This window comes from Patagioenas fasciata, chromosome 1 (assembly GCF_037038585.1).
Source record: "Patagioenas fasciata isolate bPatFas1 chromosome 1, bPatFas1.hap1, whole genome shotgun sequence".
NCBI classification, from domain to species: domain Eukaryota; kingdom Metazoa; phylum Chordata; class Aves; order Columbiformes; family Columbidae; genus Patagioenas; species Patagioenas fasciata.
In genome coordinates this window covers 4,556,596-4,573,871 of record NC_092520.1, presented here as the reverse complement: position 1 = coordinate 4,573,871, position 17,276 = coordinate 4,556,596, and the positions used below count along the sequence as shown (strand labels likewise).

General features: G+C 44.6%; 1 protein-coding gene across 7 annotated transcripts in view; it reads right to left on the bottom strand.

Annotated features, from left to right (window-relative positions):
• The window catches only part of MYO7A (myosin VIIA), a 114,029-nt gene that overhangs the window by 14,074 nt on the left and 82,679 nt on the right, over positions 1-17,276 (bottom strand). For 4 of the 7 annotated variants that reach the window (XM_071815717.1, XM_071815626.1, XM_071815688.1 and 1 more), the window contains 13 exons: positions 16,140-16,397; positions 14,906-15,033; positions 13,449-13,575; positions 8,910-9,029; positions 8,011-8,184; positions 6,355-6,582; positions 4,733-4,903; positions 3,602-3,719; positions 3,199-3,325; positions 2,915-3,084; positions 2,626-2,816; positions 2,026-2,150; positions 1,101-1,258 (listed from right to left, as the gene is read on the bottom strand). In XM_071815717.1, the coding sequence (XP_071671818.1) occupies positions 1,101-1,258; positions 2,026-2,150; positions 2,626-2,816; positions 2,915-3,084; positions 3,199-3,325; positions 3,602-3,719; positions 4,733-4,903; positions 6,355-6,582; positions 8,011-8,184; positions 8,910-9,029; positions 13,449-13,575; positions 14,906-15,033; positions 16,140-16,397 (2,095 nt within the window). The remainder of the gene's footprint in view (positions 1-1,100; positions 1,259-2,025; positions 2,151-2,625; positions 2,817-2,914; positions 3,085-3,198; positions 3,326-3,601; positions 3,720-4,732; positions 4,904-6,354; positions 6,583-8,010; positions 8,185-8,909; positions 9,030-13,448; positions 13,576-14,905; positions 15,034-16,139; positions 16,398-17,276) is intronic. The other 3 variants (XM_071815753.1, XM_071815781.1, XM_071815819.1) reach the window with 1 other exon arrangement.

Sequence of the window (17,276 nt, the reverse complement as noted above, 5' to 3'; positions counted from 1 at the left end):
GGAAAGGCTGAGGGAGCTGGGACTCTGGAGCCTGGGGAAGAGGAGACTGAGGGGCGACCTCATTAATGTTTATAAATGTAAAGGCTGAGTGTCACAAGGATGGAGCCAGGCTCTTCTCAGTGACAACCAATGATAGGACAAGGGGCAATGGATACAAACCGGAACACAGAAGGTTCCACTTAAATATGAGAAGAAACTTCTTAACAGTGAGGTTGACAGACACTGGAACAGGCTGCCCAGGGAGGTTGTGGAGTCTCCTTCTGTGCAGACATTCAAACCCGCCTGGACACCTTCCTGTGGAACCTCAGCTGGGTGTTCCTGCTCTGTCAGGGTGATTGGACTGGATGAGCTTTTGAGGTCCCTTCCAATCCCTGACATTCTGGGATTCTGTGAGCACAAGTGTGATGGGAGTGGCTGAGGGACCTGGGGGGTTCATCTGGAGAACAGGAGCTGAGGGGAGACCTTCTGATCTCTGAACTGCCTGAAAGGAGGTTGAAGTCGCTGGGTGCAGGCTCTGCTCCCAAGAAGCAGTAGGATGAGAGGAAATGGTCTCAAGTTGCACCAGGGGAGGTTTAGATTGGATATTAGAAAAAATTTCTTCCTGGAAACAGTTGTGGGCCATTGGAACAGGCTGCCCAGGGCAGTGGTGGAGTCACCATCCCTGGAGGGGTTTAAAAGACACATAGATGAGGTTCTTAGGGACATGGTTTAGTGCTAGTGTTGGATTAATGGTTGGACCCTATGATCTTGAGCGTCTCTTCCAACCAAAATGATTCTATGATTCTATGCATTTTGGAGAGACACAGCTGAAGCAAATCAGAACACAGATGGTGAGTAACCACTAAGCAGTGTGGACCAGCAGGACTCAATAACTTGCTCCCTGGCACACATTTATTAAGCAGTACTAATATCTCTCAGATCTAAAGAATGCTTGACTATAGATTTCAGAACCAGACCCAAGCTTGTGACATGGTCCCGAAGTCTTTAAAAGGCACCACAAACCTATGCATTGGCTTTGTTTGAGGCCATGAAGAATCTGCTCAGCTCTTTGCCTGTCCAATCTCTTCCCCAAGGGCTCACCCCAGGCAATGGAAGGATATCAATGAAGGCCATGCAGGCTTCTTGTGACAGCTCCTCGCTGCCCAGGATCTTCTTCAGCAATGGTTGTTTGATGGGCTCACGGGTGTAACACCATAGCTTGTCCTTCCCGCGGCTCTTGGTGATCATCACCCGGCTCAGGGTGTGCTTGGGAGGTGGCCTGGTGACAAAGGCAAAGCAAGAGAAAAGGTGGAGAGGTTACAGGGTGGGAAGGGACCGCATGTGGTCAATGCTTCACCTGGGAGGGTTGCTCGCAACACTTGGCTATTGAACTCTTACACAAAATGTAAATTCACAGTTTAGCCAGTATCCAGCTCCAGTTCTACCCTAAGATAACCATTTGTACTTTCACAGGGCTCAGAAAAGTCACTTAAGGACCCTGCCCAAGTATGGAACAACCTTCCCTACCCTAAAAAGCTTCTAACCACAAGAGGAAGGATTATGGCAATAGATGGTCAGGGCAGCAGTAATGAAAGCATATTGCTTAGCAGAACAAGCCTACCAGCCTGTTTGGATTGCCAGCCCATCTGAAGAGGAGTGGGAGTTTTGGGATCAGTCTGGTCAGCAGTGGTGCACACTTAGACCTTTGGAGCTGAGGTGAAAATGTCCACACAATTCAGCTGCTACCTATACAGTCTGATGTTGTGTATGGGATCATCAGAAAGGAATATCCACAGCCTCACACATAATACCAAATTTCACTCTGTTACACCAGTGCTGAACCAGTCTGAAGAAATTATTAGTAAAACCTTGTGTATGGAAAACTTACATCTCAAATATCACGACCTAAACTGGAGGCTGTGCAAAGTCAGACAAGGGGATATTCAGAGGCGTTTCCAGTAGCAAAAAGTATCCCTGATACCCAGACTACCTGGAGCTGGATTTCCACTCCTATTAAAATTTTTGAAGATTATTTTAAAAAATCACCTAAAATAATCATAGGAAAATTCCTCCAAGGTGTATGGCTTGACTCTCTCTTCACTGTCTGAAATTGCCAGCTGAGAGGTTCTGATAACATCTTGTCGTTGGTCAGGGGTCATTGTGACCAGTGCCTGTGGGATGAGAAGGTCCCTGTTACCTAGTATATTTTATATAATATATATTTGATGCATCCAGAAAGAGGAAGCATATATAAAATGAAAAGATGAACAGTGAATGAATAAGAATAATCCATTAATTCCAGCTAAGAGCCAGTAAGAACTGTGCAATTCTCATTTATGTGTGCTATTCTCATCAGTAATGCAAGGAATAACAAATGTTTATATAGTGTGGACCATTACCTAATGAAGATGATGTGCTTTCAGTCCTATAGCTCCATATGTGAGTGTGCACACCAACCCCAAATACAGCTACAAGTAATCAGACCAACTGGAGGGATATTTCAAGTCACAAGCCTGGGGTGTTCAAAGACCAGAGAAAAGGCTGAAATCAATTCTGCGTCAGACAACCTGACACCTCTCAGCCACTCTGGTATCCACCCTATTGTCAGGTTGATTCCTCCTTGGGCTTTGTATCAAGACAGCTTACCACGATCTCCAGTGGAGGCATAGTGACTGTAGGTAACACGTAGACAGAATCGGTTGGGAAATCCCCTTTCTGCTTGGTCCGTTCATTGTACCCATTAGCCCACCCCGAGTTCATCACATGTTCTCCCGTGTCCTGGTCCAGAACTATGAGGTCTCCTTTGAGGAAGCTGAGGAACCCAGAGTCTTCTCCCACTGCAAGAAAAACAGCCATTAGTTTGATATTTTTCTAAATCCCTTGGGAGTAATTAATCTATCCATACATTTATCACTAGGCTGCGTCATTTACTTACCAGGGTTTGGGTTATCTTGGAGAGTGACCACATACTTGGATCTTTTCCTTAGTCCTTCAAGGAAGGTCACCACCAGGTCGCGGATATCCTCTGCATTGTTGGAGGTGAAAGTGTATTCATCACCTTTAATGGTGGCCAAGGTGAAACTCTGCCCTTGCAGCTTTCCCCCTCTGGGATACGTTTTTATAGGAGACATAAACAGGAAAGATAATTGCATCAAAAGGCAAAGCCTGAAAAAAGAGTGGTTTAAGTTGAGACAACCAGCTAAGTCTGTTCCTCCTTACCTGCTGCTTGACACAGCTGTGATCTCAGGGAAGGAGAGCTCTAAGAGAACCTGCTCCTGTTCATCCACAAAGTACACCCCTGTCCAGTTGACAGCTACAATCACATCATTTTTAGGCAGGCTTGGCCCTGGATTGAAGGCAAGACATATAATCAGTTCATGAAAGGTCTTAGTACATAAAAAAATTGTGCACTTCGAAGGAAGATGCAACGATCAAAAAACTCAGCGTTATTTTTAGTAAGAGAAGTAGTGGCAGACTTGTATCTTGAGCCACTGCGAATCAGGATGCACCAAAATAATGTGTCTAAAAAGATCAACTAGATGGTCCATTAAGTCTTCTTGCTTGTGGAGTCCCTATATCTCCTTCCTTTTGCTTTGGAGCATCCTGTGCTCTACTGACTCACCTGAGAATTTGAAGGCTTCGTAAAACCGAGAAAACAGCAAAGGCCACTTGAAACGTGCAAAATCCACCACCTCTTCCTTCACTTTTTTGGGGTCTGCCCTCTTCTGAGTATAAATTCCCTACAGACAAAGCAAATTACAACCAACATGAAGCACAAAACAAGTTATAGCCAGGAAGAGAACAAACAAATCCAATTAATGCCACCTGAAGATCTTGGAACTGATATTAATTTAGGCCTCGATGACAATAAGGGCCAAAGTCTAACAGGAATATGTAATAGGTTGTACAACATCCTGGCAAAATTTTGGTTTCCACTTCAGGGAATAATTTCGCTCTGAGAAGCCTGGGCAAGCATCTACAGCAACCAGTCTGAGTGTGATTCATCTTGGTTTCCCTAAGGTAAGAGTCTACCTTTCAGTTTGACAGTCCTTTAGCTGGAAACAGACATTCAATAAATCTTAAGCACAGACATCTAGCTTCATTTAAGACATCCTCAGATACCTGAGGCTTCTGTATGTATCTGACAGGCTGATGGAAGTCCTGCAAGATCCAACTGAATTGCATCCTTGAGTCTCCATTGACAGTAGTAGGAGGTGGGACTCCTAACACATATGGAGATGCTTAGGTTTTAGGTGTCTTAATCTAAAACTGGGTTCTGCTGTTAAATGAATGCCAATTCTCATGCCTGGATGACCAATCCTTATGGTTGGTCATGAGTTATGGGTAATGAGCTATGGAAGGTGCTGCTGTGAGAGGGTGTCACAAGTGTTGTTATGGAAGTCAGGGATATTTTATGCAAAACCTGGCATGATAAGGTCCTGACGCTCCCTGGGAACATGAACCACCACTGTAATACAACCAGCAACACCACAATCCTGCGTACCAGGAATGAAACCCCAAAGATGGCATTTTGCTTCTCACAGTGAATCTCTGCAGATTGTCGTCTTCTGTCAGATCTTACCTCAAAACCAGTGGTAAAGGTGAACACATCTAGTACAAAACCTGCCTTTTTTTTTTGATTTAGCTTCAGACCAGGCTAAGAGCTGAACCATGATGTCTGATACATGTTTGATAGGCACATGAAGCTACTGAAGCATGCCTTGGTCCTTGCCAGGTCACCTATTGTCCCCACCTTTTTATGTGCAGCTATAATGAGCTGAGCCCATTTTTCCACTGTTTTCGAAGCTGTGATCTCTCTGTCTGGGATGTAGGATGGAATTAGATTTAGCAGCCTTTCCAGAACCATCTCTGACCCGTAGTCCACGTAGTACTGTTGGGAAGCCATTTCTGCCAGATCTTCTTCCTGTAGGAGCCAAACAAGCCAGCTTAATGCTGTTACCAGGCCATCATCTCAACATCACTCAAGGAGCTCTTTGTGGAGGTTGTATGTACTGCTGCTTCAAAATGTTGTAGAGATCCTTCCTTTTAGGAGAACTTCACTAGTGCTTTTCGCACATCCAAAGTTCAGGAGATTGACCACTAAAAGCTATGACTAAGCCTTAATATGCTCAGTGACCTGCACCATACAACCCTGTGCTGCGTGTGAACGCGAGAAATTTTTTACGATGAGGATGGTGAGATCCTGTCCCAGGTTGACCAGAGAGGTGGCGGATGAACCAACCCTGGAGACATCCCAGGCCAGGCTGGACGGGGCTCTGAGCAACCTGAGCTGGTGAAGATGTCCCTGCTCATGGCAGGGGTTGGACTGTATGAGCTCTAAAGGTCGTTTCCAACCCAAACTACTCTATGATTCTATGTTTATACCAGTCTTTCCTCGCAGTTCAGTCTGCTTCTGATACCTGCAGCCAGCAGTGGGTGATACTGCTATGGTAGACAGAGTTTAATGATTGAAAGTTGCGTGTATCCATCATTTCTCATACTTGAGAAGGCCAGCAACTGAAGTGCTGGTGCATTATGCAGAACTGTAAAATGTCCCTTGATGCAGCTATATTACCGGAACTTTGGGGTGAAATAATAGAGCTACTGAGATGATAAAAGCATAAGGAGATCAGGAGCAAGACAAGCAGAGGAAGAAAGGTCAGGACTTCTGATAGGATAAAAGAGCCACAGTTAATGCAACAGAAATGGGAAAAGATGATATAGTTCCCAAGGTGACTGGACTCAACTGGATCACAAGAAAAATGAGTGCTGGGGAAGAGAGATACCTTTGATTTGTCACCTGGATGGTTTTAAACACAAGGTGTGTGTGGCGGGAAAGTGATGGACATTGTCAGAGATTTTTGCTTTCCTTGAAATGTTCATTTCAGTGACAGTGGAATAATTTTGTAAGCTCCCAGAGACTCTAGAGGTTTCTGTTGCTGATGTCCCTTCAGCATACGACGGCATTATTTGGTTTGTATTGCATGCCAGAGACCTGGGTATCCTCAAAAGCATCTCTCATGTCTAAGGCTCATCAGGATTCATCAAACAGGATCCTGTTGTGTACTCCTGATCTGGTGATCTGGTTACAGACTACCTGTGGCCCTTCCAACTAAGGACGATGGATGAAGATGCTGTTCAGTCTCCTATCCAAAATTCACCAGGATAGGGTATTCATGCAGCACATGGGAACATCCAATCTGTCCCCAATCAAGAGGATGTGGTGCGTGTAGCTACTGTTTCCCAGCTGAACACCGTAATCTTCAAACTAGCAAGTGTTCAGAGAGGAAGATTTCTCATCTGCTTTGGTGAAACCTACTTTGCCATATCAAGAATACATGCTGGATCAGACCAGTAGCTGCTGAGGTCACATACCTTGTCACACCGGTACTCCCCGAACTTCACCCCTCGCACGATCTGTTGGTAAATGAGATTGGTGGCCACGTTGTCCTCACTTGGGTTGTGCCAAGGGGTGAAGATCTCCTTCCTGAAGAAGAGCCGCCACGGCGCATTGCGCTCCTGTGCTCCCTGCTCTTTGGCGTACTGCTCGCATTGAGACACGGCGTCCATCACGTGGTCGTTGCCGCTCCCCAGCGAGGAGACCTAGTTAGGACAGAGGGAAATGTGGCATTAACTCAATTAAATGCCAGTCATTCTAGTTAGAGGTATCGATCTCTGAGACAGTCATCCAGGCTTCCTTTATAATCAAAATAAATCAAAGTATCTATCTCTAGCAATCAGCCAAGATTGAATAGGTCTACAGCATAGATGGGTGAGCCATTTCGCTTTGAGCCCCGGTTTCCCATCCAGAATGAAAAGAAAGCATCAATGTGAATTAGCAAAGCCAACAGTGCCGTTATAAAGTACTGTTTATTCATACGGTGCTTTGAAACATCCTATTTCAAAGTCATGGGCTTAGATGCAACCATGCTAAGCATCAGACAAACCTGGAATAAACAGCTTGTCCTGTTGAAGAAATGGTTGCCCCTGAGGGTGGTGAGAGCCTGGCCCAGGTTGTCCAGAGAGGTGGTGGATGAACCATCCCTGGAGACATCCCAGGCCAGGCTGGACAGGGCTCTGAGCAACCTGAGCTGGTGAAGATGTCCCTGCTCATGGCAGGGGTGGCACTGGATGGACTTTGAAGGTCCCTTCCGACCCAAACTATTAGGTGATTCTGTGTATTACCTCTGTCTTCTCACTGTGGTCTGGCACAAAGCCCTAGACCCTTATTATATCTCCTGAGAGTGAACATCCTGGGATGAATGTCTCCTCAAAAAAGACCAACAAGACAGAGTATGAACCATTTCCTTCTCCGCCCACAGGCAGACGTGGCCCCATGTAGAGGTGAGAATATACTTCATCCTCTAACACAGCAGCTGTATGAATAATTCTGTTTCATTGTCTTGCAATTGTTTTCTCATCTGATGAAGTTTTACCCTAGGTCAATTTTCCCTTCTCATTTACACTCACATTTGTTTTTATGGGATTTTTGAAAACACGTATGTTTTTATGTTAAATAAATCAGGTTAAATGCCAATGCAGGTATGGCAGTTCAAAATTTAGGTCATTTTGAAACCTTAATTTCAACCATTAGCTTTCCAATTTAATATGGTTGCTCCCTTGCATAAAAATCCAGGCTGTTTGTTTTACTGGAAATTCACCTCAACATAGTTTGACTGAGAGTAAGAGCATAACATCACAGAATAATGTATGTGAAAACGCATTTCTGGAGGTTTCTGGTCAAGCCCAGTAGTCAGAGCAGGTCCGTCTTTGATCAGGTTGCTCTGCGCCCTCTGTTAAATTCTGAATATCTCCAAGGAGGGAGATTTCATAGTGTCTCTGCAATCATGCTCCAGCATTTGATTAATTGTGAAAATCATGCTGGAACTTGCACTGTAGAAGAGTTCATCCCTCCAAGCTGACTATTTTTGCAGAGCATAGGATCTTTCTGCCCTCTGGAAGATATGTGATGGCGAGGACAACCTCCATCTTCTTTCACAGAACTAATCAGGAACACCACTTAAGACATACCTTGTCAAAAAGTGCAATGTAAAGCGAAAAGCCAAATCGGTCCTTCAGGCTGATTTTGTCAGCCAGAGAATTACAGAGTTCTTTAGCGGTTGTTGCAGAGTCGGTCAACAGCGTTTTTGTTGTCCCATCCATGAATGTGACAGGCAGCATGATTGGTTTCTTGGACTTGGTTGCCTAATGGATTAAAGTCAAACTTTATAAAGGCATGTGAATTTCAATCCCGTCAAGACTATTTACCTACCTACTCTTCCACCCAACTGTGTTAACCATTTTCTAATTCCTGATCCTATCAACTGGCTGCTTTTCAATATCACCATAACATCTTTCTCAACAGCATAATGTCCGGTCAGCCACTGGAAGCACTTGAAAGTCCCAGGTCTTTTATTTAATACATTCAGTCACCTTATTGCCTAATCCAGTAAATCCAAGCATGCCTACAAATGCTCCTGAGCACTGGAGTACAGCTGTCTATGCTAGTAAACCATCACAGAAAATGAGCAATTATTGCATAAATTATGCCTGTTCTGGTTATCCCTGAACAAGTCCCAGGGACCATCCTCAGCAGGTGGTTTTCCTGCAGCCACCTTCATCTGGAAGACAATTTCCTAGCATACACGGGGGCTTGCTCTGTGCCAGTTGGCCTCAATGCCTGAGTGCACTCTCGAGCACATTTAATTTACAAGTATTGATGTAGCCAAAGGGACTGATCTTCAGCATCCTCTGGAGCAATGCCAGGCTGCACAAGGAATGTAATATCTCAGAAATATCTGAAAATTCTTGAGAAAAATAGGCATTTTTTTGCCCCACTTTCAGTCCTACCAGAGGTGCGGTTCTCGTGATAGTGAAAGGCTTAAATCCTGAGCCCCAGCTGCCTGGGGAGGGGATGGAGGGTCTCGTACCTGCAGCTCCAGCCAGCTGGGTGGCTGCGTCCTTGTCCCATTGGCAAACGTCCTCCTCAGCCTCTCTTCACAGTAGGGAGCATAACCCGGGGGTCCTCCGTTGATAAAGTTCCTCAAATACTGTTGGCATCAAGGAACACATAGGTTAGACCATCTGCTCTAGGGGTCGAGCGTTTGCCAAAGTTAAAAAGCAATTTTTTCTTATTGGAGAAAAGCCCTGTGGGACTAACAGCTCAGGCTCAGGATGTTCCTACATCACGTTGCTGGAAGCAGGACAGCCTGTACCGTCGCCTTGCCCTTGTATCGTGCAGCTCTGGCCTTGGTGGAGATAAGATACCAGCCCAGACAAACCTTTGATCAAAGCCAGAGCAGCAGATTTTCCTGCTCTTGCTGCCACTGATTTCTATCTCTATATTTTAAAGATGCATTATAAAATGTTATTGAATGTGGGCCAAAAGGATGGGAGTGAATGAAAAAGACATGCAAGTAACGATCCAGGGGAATTGCAAGCAAATTGCCACTCAGAACACTTAGCTGTCTATAGAAAAGATCTTTCACAATTACATTAAACAGATGTTTCTTTAGCCAGATTTCAAATTGAATTTGAAGCACTTCACTGTATGTTAAAAATACAACCACATTATTGTAGAGAAAATTAAATTCAGTGACTTCCACAATGTGAAAGATAATACCTTAAAAAATATTACATAAATATCTTGGCCAGAAAGGTAGCTAAGACTGATAGTTCTGTAAATCATATTTTTCAGAGACACTTCATGAATAGATAAAGAGTTCTCTGAATGATAACACATAGCTGTTCTTCCAGTAACACAGACTGCTCTGTAACACTGTCGGTCCATAAATGACATGGGTAGAGAGACAAATATCTCTGTCAATCGTAACCTAAAGACATATTCTGAAAAAATTAGGTAAGGATATATGGATGGGAGCTGTTGCAAATGATTGCAAGCAGCTGATGGTGTGTAAAAGCGTAGTTTTAATTATGCTGTTAATAATGGACTATGTAATTACATATTTTTTGTGTTTCTCCTTCCTTGTGACTAAACCTTCCCACCAAAGCCCGTTAGTTGAAAGGTACAAAGAACAGAAGCGCTAATGTATCTTGACTCAAGCTTAGCATAGGATGTAATAAAGGTGTCTAATGGGATCCAAAGCATGACATTCATATCTGGGAGCAGGAAAACATAAGAAAGGCTGCCTAATTATCAGGTAAATACATATAAAAATGTTCAGTCCTAACTGACACTTTTGAAGGTCATGGAATAACTTCCAGGCACAAGTTTCCTGAAATTTCTCACTTTTTTTCCCCCCCCCATAATATCGCTGCTATTAAATATTGAACATAGAGGTTTCAGGAGAAAAGTAACCAGGGGTCTGGTACAACATTTGCTGCATGGAAAATTATAGGAAAGATATGCTAAGAGATATTTGCCCTTATACAATCTACCTTCTATTTAAATGGTGAATAATTGCTGGTAAATGAGCAGAGAGAGCATCAGTTGAAAAAGACATGAGGTTAACAAAATGTCATCTAGCTAACTGGCTGATAGCCAACAGGTGGCTGACATACATTCAAAGGTAGCTATTGCATGGTTAAAGCAGTAGTCAGTAAACTCATAGTAAATCACATTTTGGCTGACTACTAACTCTAGAAAACATGGTATTGATTAAGAGTCTGAGAGTAAGGTCTGGTACTGACATGGAGTTTGTCTCCTAACCCAGAACAGACTGGACTAGGTGACCTAGGCTAACGTAGCTTCGAAACAGAAGAGTTCAGTGAACTTCGACAAACTTTGAATATTATTCTGCTTTTCACAAAAGAATGGGAACATATGCCGTTTGCGAGCAGAGTTAACATTTCATAATGAGAATGCTTTATCTCAAAACATAACATTTTAAGCTGAAAGGTGTCAATGATGTCCACATGGATAACTACAGTGGCTTCAGAGGAGCTCTGGGATGTTTCCCAAATCACTGCCCGTGTGCTGCTCTTTGCAAGACTGGAGCCTTGAAAGGTAACAACAGCATGGGATGCTGCAAGTGGTGTTTGCACTCATACCCGAGGATCTTTATTCATCACAGCTGCCTATTGTCTCCAACATCACAAGGTGCAAAAGGGTGATCAATAAGGGCAGAATTAGTATAAACCCTCTCCAGTGCTGTTTGGAATATTCACAGAATCACAGAAATGTCTAGGTTAAGATCGAGTCAAACTCTTAACCCAACACTACCAAGTCCACCAATAAACCGTGTCCCTAAGAACCTCATTTATACATCTCTTAAACCCCTCCAGGGATGGTGGTGACTCCACCATTGCCCTGGGCAGCCTGTTCCAATGTCTGGCAACCCTTCCTGTGAATAAATCTTTCCCAATATCCAATCTCAACCTCCCCTGGCACAACCTGAAGCCGTTTCTTCTCGTCCTGGTGCTTGTTCCTTGGGAGCAGAGCCCGACGCCCCCTGGCTCCAAGCTCCTTTCAGGCAGTTCAGAGATCAGAAGGTCTCCCCTCAGCTCCTGTTCTCCAGCTGAACCCCCCAGGTCCCTCAGCCGCTCCCATCACACTTGTGCTCCAGCCCCTTCCCCAGCTCCGTTCCCTTCTCTCAACTTACTCCAGCACCTCAAGGCCTTTCTTGTGGTGAAGGGCCCAAAACTGACCCCAGGATTTGAGGTTTGGCCTCCCCAGTGCCCAGCACAGTGGCACAATCACTTCTCTAGTCCTGCTGGCCACACCAGTGCTGGTGCCAGCCAGGATGCTTGGTGGCCTCTTGGCCACCTGGGCACACACTGGCTCATGTTCAGCTGCTGTAACCAACACCCCCAGCTCCTTTTCCACTGGACACTTTCCAGCCGCTCTTCCCCGAGCCTGTAGTGCTGCCTGGGGTTGGTGTGACCCAAGTGCAGAACCTGGCACTTGGCCTTGTTGAACCTCAGACAATTTTTTGAACTTTGGCCCACTGATCCAGCCAGCCTAGATTCCTCTGTAGAGCCTAGATCCCTCTAAGGATCCTTGCCACATATTTCAGCATGGACCATAACTTTGGGCAGAGCTATGTATGAAACACTGGCCTGGGTTGCCCAGAGAGGTAGTGGATGAACCATCCCTGGAGACATCCCAGGCCAGGCTGGACGGGGCTCTGAGCAACCTGAGCTGGTGAAGATGTCCCTGCTCATTGCAAAAGGATTGGACTAGATGGCTTTTAAAGGTCTCTTTCAATCCAAACTATTCTATGATTCTATCTCTGAGTTTCCAGAGCTACCCTTAAATTATTTCTGAGAAGTGCTTCGCTCAGTTAAAATAATCTTCCGCTATTAAAGATTTAAACCCACACAACCTCCTGTGGCACACTTTCTCAGATCTCATTTCCAGACATAATTTAATTTTCCATCACTTTGCCAGTGATTTATCTGCTTTATTAGATTTCATACTGGCAAGACCTGAGGATGAAGGAGGGATTTCTATTCTTGGCTTCAGCTCTTTCAGTGCTGAGGACCAAGTACCTGATCTGACATCTGTGGAATTTAATGGAACAGTTCTATCTCCAACGGGCTTGGGAGCAGGTCCAGGCTCCAACATTCAGAGATCTGAGAGGGACAAAGAAGGTTTTGTCACGTCCTGGCAAATCAAAGACACAGTGCTCAGTCCTCTGCCCTGTGCCAGCCAAACTCTTAGGTACGCAATTAACACGAGCAGCCCAGCGGTGTTGATCAAACTGTAGGTATGTAACTCATTTGGAAGGCAGGCTGTGCATATCCGGGAAAAAAAACCATTGACTTTGCCCAGGAAAAACATAAAATCCTTAAGAACAACCTGAATTTCAAGAGTGTCAGCCACTTCACATCTCCCACTGACTTCAGTCTTGCTGATCCACAGCACTTCTGAAGATACATTTCATGTCGTCTCTCATGTGGCTGTTTAGAGTTGGAAGTTTTCAGTATAATACGTGGTGGGGCAAGTTGTAGCATGCAGAGAGCAACTTAATTTACTTCCAGGTAAATTAAGCCTCTCCCTTTCTATGTATAATTATTTATATTAATTTATAATTAGCTATGTAGTACTATTCCTTGCCAAATTTGTGTGAGTTATATGCCTGAGGTCGTACTGTCAAAGCCAGTAGATGCTGGAATGAATGCACAGATCTTTGCATGGCCATTCCTGGTGTCCAAATTCCACTTGCAGCCTCCTGCAATCAATTTTCCTGCCAGAAGTCACTTAATCGCATCTTCACACATCTACAGTGCAGGAGGCATCATTGAACTGGATGTCTACGCTGCCTTTAAAGTCACAGGTAAAAGAGACACTTCTGAGGAGCAAACCATCTGATCCACTTTACACATTAAGCCTTGGGATCATGCACACTTTTCTTTATGATTAGGAACTTTATGTCATTGTAATTCCTGGCAAAGATGAAAACCAGGATTCCCTCTACTGTGAAACCCAAGGGAAAAGCTGATTCTGTGCATGGAAAAGAAAATGTATTGATGGATAATTAATGAGAGAAATATCATGTATGATTTACCTTCACAAACTTCTCAGAAGGAGCAAAACATCCCACGCAGAGGGACATCAGGATCCAACCCCTGGCATGGCTGCTTTTGGATGGATTCTGGGTCAGCTGCTTGCAGATTTGACAATAGATTTCATCCCTGCAACAGGAATTAAAAAAAAAAAAATAGAGTTAACAAGGTAGTATTTTTCAGCACGAACAGAAATAAAGCCTGATCCCGTCTGCATGCCATTGATAGCGAAAAGTTCATTTTAGAATCACAAGGTTATTCATTTAACTGCCCTAATGATGGTCACCCTAAGCATTGCATTGTCTCTCAAATCCATCACCAGTCCCATATTGTCCACTGAGTCTTCTCTGTGCTTCAGCTGAGATTTCCTACAGCTGAATGATGCTGCTCAGAGAAAATTAGGGACATAAAGGGAAGTGGAAGGTTCAGGCAGCTGAATGTCGCCTTTAGATGGTGGAGTTTACCCTGGTTTATCACAAGTATTTCCCAGTGATACCAAGAGAAGCTTCTAAACTAACTTCCATAGAAGACCATCAACTAGAGTCTGTATTTGCTGGCTGTTCCTCTTGAGATATCTGAACTTGCTTTCTGGAAGTGCTGGGGACTCAAGCAGAGGTCAAGGTTTGTTCATCTCTTACATACAAACAGGTGTGTACATTGTCAGGTATCTCAATTTGGGAATTCATGTCCACTTTTGACTTTAACTTTAGTTCTCCACATACAAAATGAGGGATAACATTACTCCTTCATCTACATGGGTAGCAGCAAAGACTCGTTAGCCAACCTCTTACATTGACAAGCCCCATGGGAAAGCCCATGGGACAGCACCAGGTCTGCCTTCAGAACAGACCTTGTGCAGAAAAATAAGGCTATGGGTTTCATGGTGATCTGGGAGGATGAAATGAGAATTAGAGAAACTAGTCATCAGATGAGGATGCAACACCTGTTCCTGGAGTTAGCAGACAGATGTGAGTGAAGAGTGTGAGAATACATAAACAAGGACTGTGTTATAACAAACATGCATAAACGGGTTCAACCAAAAAGGTACAGTTGGCCTTAATTTGGCACTTTCTATTTTTTGAGTGCTTAATTTGGCAACTGAAGTGAGTTTGAATTTTTTCATTAGTACACCATGAAAAATATTCCCACAAACAATAGAGATCTAAATGGTCAAATAGAAAACAAAGCACAGTGAACAAGAGTGAGGATTTAAAAAACCAATACAGTAGCCACTAGCACTTTCGGAAGCGTTTGTGTCACTCTGTGTGGTCTTTCAGTCAGGCTAGATATGGACGGTGAAGAACATGATCCAGCTCATATTATAAAACACAACCAGAAAAATTATATAACAAGAGTTTTGTAAAGCTGCACACAGTAGCAAAATCATTTGGACAAGCATAGCTCAAGGAAGAAGGAATGAGAAGAATGTCATATTTATGACTCTGTCTTGATTTCTAACCTTAAGGCTGGCCTGAGGATCCCATTACCAATAATGAAATGGAGCTTCTCCAGGTTGGAGGTGGGTCGATCTTCAAGCATGCTATTACCCTGGAGTGTGGATTCACCATCATGAAGTCTCTTTGTCACCTGCCAATCAGACACATTGTTCTCTTTCAGTACAGCCAGTTACTATGTCCCCCCCACCCCCATCCCCATCCCAAATGTGTGGTGCTCCCCCAGGAGGAATCCTCCACCAGCCAGGGGGGTCTCAGAAGTTCTTTAATCTAGCACTGTATCAGCAATGGGAGGGTGTGACTTCGTTGGCTTTAATCACATGTGGGTGAAGATGGAAATGGTCCTGTCTAGTCACACTCCCACCTGCTTGGTCTTTGTCCAAGGTTTCTATGATGACATCCTTACATCCCAGCTCTGAACTGGTCCTGCAGCCAGGTAAGGGCCACCAAGGATCTTTGGAATAACCCAAGCTTATTGCCAAGGAAGGCCTGTTCCTTCAACTCAGTTATACTAAAGAATATATTAAAACACTGACAAAATGGCCCTGCTCCTTATGCTAACGATGCAGGCAAAAGCGCATAAGCATGGTGCTGTTTGTGAAAACAGGGATGACGTTCATCTGCTTACCAACTCTATGTCTCAGCTACTCAAACCAGCCTCCATTTAGAGCCACTTGAAATAGGCATTTACGGAGTGACAACTTAGGGTAAGCTGGACTGGGTCCTATTTCTCCCCACTGACCCTAAAGGAAGGTGACTACCTAAGAGAGCAACCTTCATGCTCTCAAGCATCTATAGCCAGGAGAGATGGTCCCTGCTCTGGAAGTGGACATGGCCGTGTGTAAATGAAGACTGAATCCACATCTTTGCCCTGCTCTCATTCCCCACCAAAAGATAAAAAACCTTTCTTGTTCCTCAGTCTTTTGAAGTGGGATTTTCAAAAGCTCTCAGCTTAAGCTAACTGCTCCCATGGGGAATTTTGACCCTGGCACTTGGAGAGGAGCAGAGGATGGGTGAGGGCTTTTGGCTATCCCACCTCTGCTACCTACGCCATGGCGGAGGGCAGGAAACTAATAGCAGGGATTAACATTCAGACCATCACAGGGTGGTGGGAGGTATTGGCAGCTGGATGGAAGGCTGTGAAAGAGGGGAGGGAAGATGCTGGATGGATGGAGAACGGGAGCCGAGGGGAGGCCGGCGCGAGGTGCAGAATGACTCAAGGAGACACGGGAAGCCAACCTTTCCCCTTAAACACTCCTTAAATCTTTCAGGCAGAGAGACAGGTAGCGCCAAACCCAGAGGAGGGCTGGTTCTATGTTGTCTAGGGAAAAGCAGAAGAGAGTCAGAGAGGGCTGCAGACAATCCGACGGCACTTGTGCTGCCAGGCGGCCAAGCGTCTCCTCTCACCTCCTCCGTCAGTTTGGATTTCTTCTTGAGCGTTAAGGAGACCAGTTTGTGCCGCACACTGTTCTTCTTGTGCCCATCAATGTGAGTACTCTGCAAAGCAAGAGGCGTGGATGCAACAGGGTGAGACACAGAGTACATGCTCTCCCTCTGTCCCCTGGGCTCGTTAATCCTGGGCAGAGAGTGAGATATTTCCAGAGGCTGAAGGCAACTGGAAGTTTGGATCCATATTCCCACACCCCCTCATAACCCAGGTCTGGTTCTGAATTGCGCAGATACTCTCTAATAAATTAGCCTCTCCCAGATCAAAATTACATATTGGGGATGTCAGAAAAACATTATGTTGAATGCATGGTTGACTCCGAGACAACCTAGATCCAGCCAGTTCTGCTGTGTGACATTCAGGCTACATTGCAAATACTGGAACAGGTTGGATGGAAAGGTGGTAGATGTCCCATCCCTGGAGACATCCCAGGCCAGGCTGGACGGGGCTCTGAGCAACCTGAGCTGGTGAAGATGTCCCTGCTCATGGCAGGGGTGGCACTGGATGAGCTTTGAAGGTCCCTTCCAACCCAAGTTATTCTATGAGTGAGACCATTTTCTGAGATGAGCCATTTGCACAGCAGATTTGTGAGCTGGAAGTCATCTAGGCAGGGATTCATGGACTGCTAGTTATCCATTGGGGTTTCATCACTGTGCTCTATCAGATTTTTCCAGAAAAATGAATTTGATGTGGGACAGACCCAGGCACTGACTACGTACCATCAGGTTACTGCTGCCTTTCTACTTTTATATCAACTTTATGCTAGTTGTCAGATTTAAATGGCATGGATAATCGCTTCACTTTTTGACCCAGTTAACTTCTCCCCATTTAACAGCCTTGAAACGATTGTAATTTTACACCAGATCAAAACTTTGAGTCTTGTAGCTGTGATAGTTGTTAAAAAGCCAAGCTAGTCCTGTAAACCAGGA